This window comes from Cygnus olor, chromosome 3 (assembly GCF_009769625.2).
Source record: "Cygnus olor isolate bCygOlo1 chromosome 3, bCygOlo1.pri.v2, whole genome shotgun sequence".
NCBI classification, from domain to species: domain Eukaryota; kingdom Metazoa; phylum Chordata; class Aves; order Anseriformes; family Anatidae; genus Cygnus; species Cygnus olor.
Window position 1 is genome coordinate 38,352,087 of NC_049171.1, and position 12,749 is coordinate 38,364,835.

The 12,749-nt window shown below is 40.8% G+C and overlaps 1 protein-coding gene across 7 annotated transcripts in view; it reads right to left on the reverse strand.

The window, feature by feature from the left end:
• The window catches only part of RARS2 (arginyl-tRNA synthetase 2, mitochondrial), a 55,563-nt gene that overhangs the window by 21,992 nt on the left and 20,822 nt on the right, over positions 1-12,749 (reverse strand). For all 7 annotated transcript variants that reach the window (XM_040553806.1, XM_040553803.1, XM_040553807.1 and 4 more), the window contains exons 11-17: positions 12,570-12,665; positions 10,622-10,682; positions 7,416-7,492; positions 5,990-6,114; positions 1,765-1,832; positions 1,556-1,665; positions 866-961 (exon numbers count right to left, since the gene is read on the reverse strand). In XM_040553806.1, the coding sequence (XP_040409740.1) occupies positions 866-961; positions 1,556-1,665; positions 1,765-1,832; positions 5,990-6,114; positions 7,416-7,492; positions 10,622-10,682; positions 12,570-12,665 (633 nt within the window). The remainder of the gene's footprint in view (positions 1-865; positions 962-1,555; positions 1,666-1,764; positions 1,833-5,989; positions 6,115-7,415; positions 7,493-10,621; positions 10,683-12,569; positions 12,666-12,749) is intronic.

Below are 12,749 nucleotides of genomic sequence, written 5' to 3' on the forward strand. Positions count from 1 at the left end.
CCATGAAGCTGGTATTTCAGTATTGGCCTATCACAACTTGGTTGATTATTTTACCAGTTAATTAAATCAATTTCTTGCAGGGGTACACATGCTGCCTTCAATCTACTATTCATTGGTCTGGAAAGTTAATGATATTCAGAACTGGCCAGCTCATTTTAAGGGCAAATGTTTGGTAGTTTTTCAAACAGCAGAACCAGAGCCATGGGAGGCAGGCTTCTGACAGCTCAGGCGTGTTTATCATGGAACTTTTCAAGAAGAATCTACTCTGGGCAGCTCACAAGGAGAACAATCATAACTGTTATTCCTGAAATCACGACATATTCAACTGTGAATTTGTTAGCCACCAACTGCCTGGCCTAATGGACAGCCTAAATATAGCTTCCTGCTGGAAGTAAAGGCCCCAGATGTTTCATACAGGTTCCATATGCTACTTGGATGAACTCAAAGGCATTTACAACAAGCAGACCTGAAGCTCTCTAAAAATAAGAGCCCTGCAGTGGAGCAACAACCTCTATTTGAAAATGGATGCACACCTGGGATGCAGCAGTCCCTGCAAAGTACCCTGAAATATATTAACCCTGTCAGTTTTCACACACAAGATGGGCAGCTATGCACAAACCTGATAAAGACCAAGAAAAAAACACATGGTTTTTATGTGAAATACAATTTCACTGGGTAAGTAAGACACCATTGGCCTTACCTGGAAGGCTACTGTTGCAGTCATTATGATCCAACAGACAAGCTGTTGCCCAAAATAGCCACTTTTCTCTTATGACTGTGCAATCTGTGTCCCCTCAACAGGCTGGCAGCAAATCAAAACATTTATTTTAAGGGAACTGGTATTTGCCAAGAAAACCGGACAAACCTGAGAAGATGCTGAAGAACAGACATGGCATCTGGCTCTTGCAAGCACGAGGCATTAACGTCAGTTAGCTGCTCATTCCCATGCATCTGTTCTAAACTAAAATGTAAGAATCAAAAACAAATGCTGAATGAAAAACCCTTGTTAGCAAAGATGAACAAGAAAAACAACAATTTGTATTGTGAAGAAGAAAGGACAGGGTATCTTTTATTCGAGCTGAACGAAATCAATCCAAGATAAAAAAAAATGTAAAATTTGCTACACATTTGGTACCAACAAGTTTAAAAAGGGACTGGCCAAAAAAAAAAAAAAAGTTTAAGTTCTGTAACTTGGTGTATTTTATAAGTACTGGCACTTCAGTTTGCACATGACTTTCCTTAATCCTCATGCCATCATTCTTCATCACTGACACCAACCACAGACAAAGGCTGTAGCTAGAACTGTGAAAGTACAGGGACTGTTTAGCTCAGCCCTATAGAAATGAGATGGAAATTTAATTTTAATTGTCTTGCTCTTCTGGGAAGTCCTGGCAATTCCTATTGTAAACTCACACCCCTGCTGAAAGAGTGAACATGTGCCTTATTTAGGGAAGGAGTTAACACTACTACTTAACGCTACTGTTAATGAAGCGGTTAGTTAATAAGGTTAAAGTAAGCGTCAAACTGTACTTCTGTATACAAATATTCCTCTTACCTGTGGAGTCTGGCATGGGTGTACTGCAAGAATACGCCTGTATCTCCACGACTTTGAAGAGCTCGATCCCAGCTAAACTGATAATCAGATGACAGAAGGCCTCGGAAGTCCTGGAACAGTAACTTAACATTACCCAAATATGGATCTCCATCTCAATTTATAAGTTTGCATTGAAGATGCAAACATGCCTGGAAGTAGCTCAGGCTCACCTGAATTATTAGTGCAGCGAGACCAACCTTCTCTGCTGTCTCCATAGGGTCTTCTACCTCTTTGGTTGCTGAAAAGGAACAGAGAAAAAGAAATTTCAAGTCCATAACAGTATAAAGACTTGCTCAGACTTCGAGATGTCAGTAAACCATGAGATCTTTCAGAACTGTGAGACAGCAAAACAGAAATTGTCAGGATGCATACAGCAAATCCAAGACAGAAATCTTTCTTCAAATTGAAGATACAGCTGTTTCAGACATGCTTTTTCCCACTTCCTCTGTTTAATACAGATTTTAAGGCTGGCTCATTACACCAGTCTAGACTACACTGAATTCCTCTTTGTAATTCAAACAGCCAATCTGTAAAACCAGGGAGAGAATGACAGAGGCGTTCAGCTTTTGTTTAAAAACTCCAAGTGATAGGAAGGCTTAAACAGTCAAAGACAAATTGTTCCAATGACTAATAGAGCACTCAGATGCACATTTGTGGAGTATTCATGCCTTCCCCCGTAGACATCTAAACTGGCTATACTCAGAGAACCTGAGCTGGGTGCTCCAATTGCACTTTTAAGCCGCAGGAGACCAGTGCTGTCTGCACATGCAATCACAGAACCACTTAGATTAGGAGGCACCTCCAAAGTCTGCCTAGTCCACAGTCCAACTCCCCTGCTCAGGCAGGGGCAGCTAGAGCAGCCTGCCAGGGCTGTGCCCAGACAGGTTTCAAGCATCTTCCCAGATGCAGACTGCACAACCTCTTGACAACCTGCTCCAGCACCCAGTCACCCTCACAGTAGGGAGGTGTTTCCTGATGTTCAGATGGAGCCTCCCATGTTTCAGTTTGTGCCCACTGGCTCCTCCTCTGTCACTGGGCACCACCGAAAAAACCCTACAGCGAGCGGTGGTGGTTGAGGTCATTCCTTCCCAGATGCCAAACTTCACAATTCCTTTTGCTGAACTTCACAAATTTCTTCTCTGCCCTTTCCTCCAGCCTGCCCATGTCCCTCTGAGTGGCCAGCCACTATTTCCAGTTCTGCATCATCTGTAAACTTGCTGAGTGTGCACTGTCCCATCATTCAGGTCATTAACGAGGAAGTTAAACAGCATTGGCTCTAGTACTGGCCCCTGGGGTACATCACTAGCGACGGATCTCCAGCTGAACAACCACCCTCTGGGTGGGGCTATTCAGCCAGCTTTCAATCCATCTCACTGTCTGTTTGTCCAGCCCAAACTTCATCAGCTTGTCTATGAGGATCTTACAGGAGACAGTGTCAGAAGTCTAACTAAAATTAAGGTGAACAACACCCAGTGCTCTCCCCTCATTCTCCAAGTCACTTCATTATAGAAGGCTACCTCGTTGGGTAAGCACAATTTCCCCTTGTTAAATCTGTGCTGACTGCTTCTGATAATCATTTTCTCCTTCATACTTCTGAAAATGGACTCCAGGATTAGTTGTCCCCAGGGACTAATGTAAGGCTGACAAGCCTGTAGTTAACTGGATCCTCCTTCTTGAAGACAGGATGGACATTTGCTTTCTTCTAGTCCTTGGGAACCTCTTCTGATCATGAAGACCTTTCAGAGATGATCAAGAGTGGCTTCAGACTGGCATCAGCCAGCTCCCTCAGTGCTCATAGGTGCAGCCCATTGGGCCCCTGTTCACTTATGGTGCACAGTTCAGTCTGTTTAAATGCTCCTTAACCTGATCCTCCTCCTCCAAGGGCAAGTATTCCTTCCTTCAGACTTTGCCTCTGGCCTCAGGGACTTAGGTTTCCTGAAAGCACATCTCAACAGAAAAAAGCAGGGTGAAGAAGGTACTGAGTACCTCAGATGGGTGAAGGCAATGTGGGACATCTAAGTTACAAGCCTAAAACTGGTGCGTGAATAACACTTTCATTGCAGTTCATCTAAATTCACATTCTTTCACTGGACGTTATTAGTTCTTTGAATAAAACCACTTTCCTACAAGGAATCTTCTTCCTGAGTAGACATGACAAGAGCCTCTCCAAAGCTCTTCTAATTAAATACACTGAACTTACGTCTATCGTTACAAAACCTAATTCATCTAGAAGAGCCTAAGAGCTGTGTCCAGCTTTTTTGCAACTTGGTAATATTCTTCAGCAGTATGCTGCTGTGTACAGAAATTCACCGAAGGGTCAATTTCATTTCCCCTCTCACAGGGAAGGTCACAGGGCCAAGCTGGTGCTCTTGTTCATCAGAAGCACAGTGACCTTGCCTGCATAACAGCACTCCAAATGCTGGATCTTCAGGGAAATCAATGACTTGTGCTTGGACTTACAACCTCGCCTAGTGAAAAAGGGATCCTTCTGATATACATCACCCTTCTAAAGCTATTTTTAAACTCAGATCACAATGCTCTCTATCAGAGTCTCCTCCTCCCCTCTTCCAGTTTGTCTCTGCTGGATAGAAAGGAGGATTCTTGCAGTCTTTACAAGGCAAATCTGCTCCACTTTAGCCAGGAACAAGTACAATTTTTGATAGTGGCATATGGGGTTTATTAAATTTGCCAAGTTCAGCTTATGATTTGCTGTCCCAGATGATCTCCCACTAACAGCTGAAGATGCAGAACTGAGATATTATATTAAAGGACCACTTAAGTGGAATCAGTTTTGCAGCGCAGTTTTAATACACTTAGATTCCTGTCTTTTGCTTTCCTATTTCTTCGTGCCAGGTCAGCAAAGCCAACAGAGAGAACTTTGACAAGGTCATACTACTCATATCATTGTTATTTACAAAATTTAGAAAGTACTAAATTTTAAAAGTGTGGGGGCAAAGAAATGTCAGACAAAGCCATCTAAGACAGAGTTGTGCAGCCACGGAAGTTGGCATTAGAGAGAGGATTTTCGTGGACAGCAGGGTTACTGAGATGAGTAGAAACAAAAAGGATGCCAATAATGGAAACTTCAGTAGCGGAAGACCTGTGTGAAGCTAATAGCAAAGAAAGTTTATACAAGAGTATTTAACTAACGAGGTTCAATTCCATATAGGCATGATTTTTAAAGCTAGCATTGGTTGTTAGATGCCCAGCCCCAGCAATCTTTCAGTGACAGCCTGGCATCTTGATACCACACGCAAATGTGTAATATCTACCACTGTGCATCCACTCTTCAAACACTGAAGGCATTGCTATGAGTAAGGTATTTATGATTTCTAATTTAGGAAAGGGGAAGCAAGGCAGGAATTCAAACACAAGGGGAAAAAGTTTCACAAGCACAGGTAGGATTTAGGATCTAACTGATCTAATGGATAAACTCTGGGGAATGCTGCGGTGCCATCTGAACACATCACTTCCTTTGGCTGTTCGTCTGCTCACTGCTTGTGCAATGGAACATGTGCTGTACCTCTGCCATGTCAGTTCAGTCCGGCATAAAAATAAGCTGGCTTTGCACTCAGCTGTAATACTGACCTTTAAACTGAAGCTCTGAGATCCATTCCTCTCTGCAGTAAAACTGAATTCAATAGCTGGTCACCCTTCTGTCATTCCACCCACCTCCCTCCTCTTTGTCTGCTCTTCAAGCAAAATTACCTGGTTTACAAAAGCTGAAGAAGCAGAGAAAGGATGCACACTAAGTTGATCACTGATCCAATTTAGCACGCAACTCTAGAAAGCACAGGAGGGGGGCAGCATTTCCCTGAGAACTGCTTGCATCATTATTTGCTTCCAGAGAAAACACCACCACAGCCTCAGGTACAGGCAAATGTCCCCTTCAGCTGACTGCTGCAGACCTGTGACCTCCTGGGGAATCCAGAAACAGTCCTGAGGCTGGGAGGATGACAAGACAGTAGCTGCAGACAAGGTACGGTCAATCGTGCCAGAGAAAACTGTCAGAGTTACAAATCCTTTGGATGAAATCTATTGTTCCCTGAACTCCAGCCCCAACTCTTACTATTGACTAGTCTGCCCCTCCAGAAAAAGCAATCAATGGCTGTCCCCCAAGGGCAAGTACATCCTCTCCAATGCAAGAGCATGATGAAATAATTTCTCTGAATGTTAAGATTTGCAAATCTGTAATTTAGGGAAGTTCACAGAGTCACAAAGGATTTATTTTTTTTTTTGGTTTGTTCGAGCTATGGTGGATGGGAAAAGCACACAGGTCAGAGCATATCGCTATGATTAGTCTGATTCAGGGGAAGGTAAGAGACAGAAAAAGACGACCACTTTCTGATCAACAAGGAACATCAAAAGAAATGAATAAGACCTGAAATAGCTAACTTTTTGCAGAAGCCATGTTTTGTAACATCCTCGAACGAACTTCATCTAAAACATCTTCCAGGAAAATAACTTCTCCTCTCCGCGTCTTCATCCCTTGAACTAGTCCAAAGGACACATGCTGGCACCTGTGTTAAAAAGCAGCAGGACCTAAAATTACATTTTAATCAACAGAAATGTTTGCAGGGTTTGTTTAGAGCTGGGTTCTGACCAGGAAACAGCAGTAACAGCTGAATAAATAGTGTTCCAATGTGGGAAGCTTGGTGATATTATCAGTAACTCTCATTTCAGCAACCAAAACTTCATACATATTATATAATGAGAAAATTATGAGCAGAACTATGATAACCTGCTCATTTGTGTGCTCTTGGGAACCTCTCTTGCTACTAGCTTTAGTCCAAACGGCTCAACGCAATAAATTGATGAGAGGCAGGATGTAGACAGATCAAATTACTGTGGCAACACAAACCTGTTAATAAGATTAGAGAGGGAGTCATAATAATGCTATTGTGGCCACATTAAACTAAAAGTGTAATTAATCATCACTAATAATAAAACATTCACTGCTTCTGCTCACACTAATCCCAAGCATTACCCTGGATCCATAACCTAAGGTAATTTTAGTGCAACTTTAAGGACTGTGGAAGGAGGCAGGCTAATATTCCTGAAGGCTAAAATCCTATATTTAACTGCAAAAGACATGCGGCCTGTCAGAGAGGAATATGATTTAGTCTGCAGATCCGTTATTGACCTTTGCTCAGCTTGCTAACAAGGTCGGTAATCAAAATGAGTAACAGTGGGGATACGTTTCCCTGCTATAGATATTTCAGGCCTGGAGCATGATTCAAACTCGGATTCAGATCAGTCCTAAAATATCATACTTCACGAAGCAATACTTTAACAAGTGATCATACAACATCCCAGAAGCTATGCCATAAAGTCTCTGAAAGACTATTTTCCTTTCTCTCATTTTTATATCAAGCAGCTACGAAAGACCCCAAAGAGTGGCAGACAAGACTACTGGGTTTTGCGTCCTGAACACATGGTGATATCTCTACTTGCAAGGAAAGCAGGAGTAGGCTTACAGAACGAAATGGTTGGTGCTGAGGACCTGAGCCCACATTGCACACAACTCGGGGGGGGTTTGTTTTCTTATTTTTCCTCCTTGTTGAACTAGTATTAATTGGGTTCTACAGGCCAAAAGTCTGCTTGGACTCTGCAGTTCAATAGTTGCTCACCTGTAGCAGATCTTATAGCTTAAGTTTCATCCAAAATGTATACATGAGGTGCTACAGCATGGTGGTGGGTGAGCACAATCAGGATTCAAAAGTGCCCCCCACTGAAATTCCACTGTACATATTCTCATTCTTCGACTCTAACCCCCTCTACCACCCAAAAAAGTACATAACCAAAATTCATAAATACGTACCTTTCAGCCCAGTCGTAGCCCATGAGCTTCAGTATTTGGAACAAATGTTGAAAGTGAGTACTTTGACTTTTATCTGTCTAAAGAACAGAATTGGTGCATAATAGAAAACACTTCAGGTTAGATAAGAATTAGCTGTTAACACACACAGCACCATTGATGCTGTGCCAATAAATCACTACAAACAGAATTAAGACCTGCAAAGACAGACAATACTTGAAAACTGTAACAGCTGAAATATGTGGCAACACGATTTTGCATTGTTACAAAAGAAATAATCTCTTAAAAAATGATTATTCCTAGGTCATGGATGCAAAGCCATGAACTGAAATGAAACCTTGTTGTTCTCTAGTTTCATGTTAAGTTACTTGCCCATCAGATTAAATGCCTCTATTTTCAATTCAGAGCCTTGCTGCTCTTGATATGTTCCCATGTTTTACATCACCAGACTTCAAGGTTCCTTTAACATGGGAAGAGAAGCCTTCTTGAAGTCTGTCAGTGATATAACGACATAATGATACCACTATCAATGATGTACCTGCATAGCCTAACATGGCTCCTAGTGAAAGCCAAAAGGCTTTCTTTCTGCACACAAAACTCTCTGTCTCCAGAATTCACTAGTTTCTGTTGTCTGCTGTGTGGCTTGTGGAGCTTTCACGTACATAATTAAAATAAATAAAGCACAAAGGATAACATTTTCATATTAATGATGCATCTGTGCTCTCTTCCACTTCCAGTTCTTCTCTCCTATGACTTAAGGCAGTTTCCGATGAAGTTTCTTTATGTCTAGCAAGGATCTTTACAAGTATTCTAGCCACAACTGTCGCTACAAAGTTCATTTTTCTACCTAGTTGCTTTGTCTACACCACTAAAAGTCTTCTTTATCCCTCCCTAAAACCCAAGACTGACAAGACTGCTGAGATAATTCAATAACCAGTATTTCCTTATTTGTTTGGCATTCCAAGACAGGGAGTGAGCAGTGGGTGAGGTGCTTATCTGTGTTTTTTTCTCAGCTCTACCACTGCATGAAGCCTAAAGCACCTGCTTCCTCTTTCACAGTTCCTCATAACTTGTTCAGCTCCTATGCATCACCTCTTCCCTGCAGATTCACAAGCAAGGCTAATAAATAAATGGGCAGTGGTGGTTTCAAACAAGTCCTTCCAAGATCTTTTCTACGCACCTCACGTATGGGAAAAGCTCTCAGTACATGAAACAAAGCAAGATCTCTCTTGCTAAAAGATCTCACAATAAATTTTATGAAGTTTAGATTAGGGGCAGCTAACTGTACTGGCCAATGCTGCCTTGCTGTTTCCTCTGCTCCACACTAGGTCTGAATTCAATTCTACTCTCCTGTTTTATGAGACATTATACATTCTGTGACAGCAACTACTTTTGTTTTCTGTGTACAAGAGCATGTCCCTTACCACTTGGACCATCATCACAGCATTTAAAAGCCTCTTTGAAGGGCTGCAGCCTTCTGTTTACAATCAAAAGATGCCCCTAAATTATACATGTCCAAATGTAATCTAAGTGGTTAGCTTTATGGGAGAAGTTTGCTGTCTGACAGTGGGGATTATGTTTTATTTTTCATATATAAGAGTTTTTCATCTCCTGTTTTGAGTACAACATTCAGCTGAAATTTTCTCACATTTTCAATAAGTGTCATGCATTTGATGTTTTGAATGTTTTGCTCAAATCGCTGCATTTCTATGAAATAAGTAGGATTATTTTACTATAAATCACTGATTTACAGCTTTACAACTAATAAACCAATTTAATGTTCTTTTAAACAAGTTGACCTAATGAAAACAAAAATTCAGTTATTCCAATTCAGCTGTGAGCAACCTGTTAATATGAGACTATTGTTTCCACACACGTTAAGCTAATGGAGTGAGCTAATGTGCTCACTCCATTAGCTTAACATTCAGCGCACATCCTGATTTGTGCAAAATACCCAGTAATTTTCTTTCTAATTGTTCCTTCTCCCTTGGTCCCCACTAGCTCATGGTATAACAAGTACAAATAGAGATAATTACCTAGCTACATGAACTAGCAGGAAGCTTCCTTAACTCCTAATGAATTGCACTTTCACAGCCACACTGCTCTTTGATGCCAGTGAATCTAGTGTGTCCTAGCCAGCAGAGGCAAAAAAAAACCACACTACCACCAAACCAACCAACCAAAATAAAACAACAACAAAAACCTGTTCTACGATCACATGTTGGAATGACAAGCTAGCAGAAATTTTCTGAAGACTGAAAATAAAAGGAGAAATGTGACTTAATGAAAAGTTGCACTTAAACCACGTTGGTATTTACTTTTATGTTTACTGATTTCTCCCTCAAATCATGGTATTTGTAACATTATATTGGCTTTTGAAAAAACTGTACCAGACAAAATACACAGGCGTTATCACATCACAAAGAACATGCCAGAATGTGTATGTTTTTTTCCACAGGTCATTAATTGACTGTTTATTGGTCATAACAGAACACGATTTTCAAAATTTTTTTTTCTAAATGTGGAAAAAAAGAACATTTAAAAGCATCACATGATCCATCCTTGTTGGTTATGAAGCAAAAAAAAAAAAAGTCCCACATAATTGAGAAGATACAGCTTATTACTGATACTGCTGGAATTTTTAAAAAGCAAAACAACCAAGCACAGAAATATAAAAAGGCTCCCTGCCTACAACTGCTTTGTTCAGATTGATTAAACAGTATTTCATGTATAATTTCTAACATAATGAAATCGAGGCACTGTTCAAAACTGTATGAATTTACATCACAGATAACATATCAGGACTTTAGAATAAATCTAGATTCATTTTAGAACATTAATTTATAATATTACAACCCCTTATAACACTGAAAGCTTTTTCTGACTTGTTTAAATATTAATTACAACATTTATATAGAAAATATAATGTCAATTGAATAAAGGTTTCTTTAAAACAAATTAAAATGAATTTTTAAAACAGAGAATAGCTGTTTTAAAACAGAGAATAATTTTTCAACCATTCTGTGGGTCATGAACTGAAACAGAACCAAGAAATACTGCCAGATTGAGGCATAGCTTCTGGGCAATGAGGACAGTCTATGTTACTGCCAAAAACACCACGTGCCTAAGTTGTATTTGGGAGCAAGAGATTCCCCTGGATTATTGGAGAGAGTCGGGCTCAAAGTGTTCATGAATCTAGAATTACTTACCACATAAATCATAGTATCACAGCTATGCTTGTTCATTCGGTCTATGGCAGCAGCAAGATCTCTGAAAGAGATAGTAAGAAACTATTTGGACTTTCACTCAAACTAAACAAGCCTCATTATTTGCCACTTCAGAAAATTACCTACTCTCATGAAGGAGAGAGGAGTGCCATATTGGAGCAAAAAAAGAGGACATCTGTGCTTTGTTCACAACATGCACTTGAATTGTTTTTTTTAAACCACTGGCTATGAAAATTACTGAGGAACAGAATTTATTTTATGGACAGAATAAGTCTGGTCTCTGGGCTTGGCCATGCTTTGCACCTGGTCAGTACAATCTGTCCTGTCTTCTCCTTAAACTCCATTACTAACTTTTCTGGGTGAGGGGCTCTCTCTTCTGTGCATATGCAAGTGTTTGCAGGTCTGTGTGTCAGTCATGGAATTGAGGACTACATGTCATATGGGCCATGTATCTGTGGTGCCAGCAACTGAAGAGGCTGGAGTAAATGCACGTATGTCCACCTGTGATTGGCAGCAGATACCAAGTTGAACTACCCAGCAGGTAGATGAAGTGCCCTCAGGGCCAGGTTAAGTATGTGTCTTCTAGGTTGAGGTACCAAAGGAGATGGCTACTGGAGGTAACAAGAGGTCCATGCCAACTACCAGACTGTGGGGCTGGGGGGTTGACTGAGAGACCCGTCTGGATATATGGCGGCCTCTGTGTAGGAGGCAACAGAAGAAAGTGAGGATCTAGGGCCAGCTGACAGATGGACCACATATCTAAACCCAGTTACTGGAGGAATCCAACGTGGGTGTGTCTGTACAAGCGACTGGAGCTGTATTATGGCCCTTGGGGGCTCATGTGCCCAGGTGCCAGTGAGTGGGGAGACCTGGGGATCAGGGGCCAGCTAATGGGCAGACTGTCTGAGCTCAGCTGCTGGAGGGATCTATATTGTACATGTATACTCTGTACATATAATACATATATTTTATACACATAAATAGTATACATACCACATATGTACATTTATGTTCATACATATATATGTGTACAATATGTGTATGTGTATGCTTATTTCTTCACACTGACAGAATTTCATCCCCAGAGAAGGGCACAAAATGAGATCAACAGTGCTGTCTGCATCTGAGTACTAAGTGGTTTTGTTTGTGTTGGTCTGTTTGTTGGTCCCATGTATGTGTTTTTTGTGTGCGTGTGTGTTTGTGTGCCTACTGGGAACACATGCTCAGCCTCACTACTGGTTGGACCCATGGGCATGGAACTGTGGCAGCCTTGTCTCTGTCAGGCTCTGGAATTCAGCAGCTACCTGATGTGCAGGATTGATTGCAGCCCCTAATACTCTTCTCCTGAAAAAATGTACAGTTTATCCCAAGGGCTAGACATCTGATGATCTGATTTACATTACTGGCCCAAATAAGCTTTTAAGACTTCCCTATCAAAATATCCAAGAGGAATTTTACTGATGAGACAGGAGAAAAACAGTGATAAAATTGATGGTACAGTGCTGGTGGTCCACTGAGTCAATGAAGACACGGTTGAACAAGCCATTTTCTTCTGCATCACACTGTAAATAAACATTTTAAGCAAGGCTTTTTCTAAAACATTCATTTGTCAAGTGTTTATGAGATGAAGAGATCTTGGCTTTGTTTTCAAAGCTAGTAGCTGGAGAAAGTATTATCACTTATGGAAAGGGGAGATCTACTAACAGACTGGTTAAGGGAATGAAAAATATTTAAAAGCAGTTGTTTTTCCCAAGTCATTTTCGTCCCATCATAGTTACATTGCTAGTTCCAGTTACAATTACTCATTAGTCAATATGTTCCACCGCAAAAATAAAAAGCTTCAAAATCTGTACTATCTGTTATAAATGTGCTCATGCATAAGTGTTTTCTGGCAAAATAAAACCTAATAAACACAGATGAACTCACTTGCCTTGTTATATAAAGAGATGTCCCATCACTACGCATGACTGTGGAATACAACGAGAGGTCTTTCTTTTCTGAAAGATCCACAACTCCTGTCCCTTTTCTGTAAGTTGAGAGAAAAGGCTGAAGTAAATGCAGTCCAGATTCAAAATACAGGTAAACTTCAGGTAAGACAGAAACAAACCAG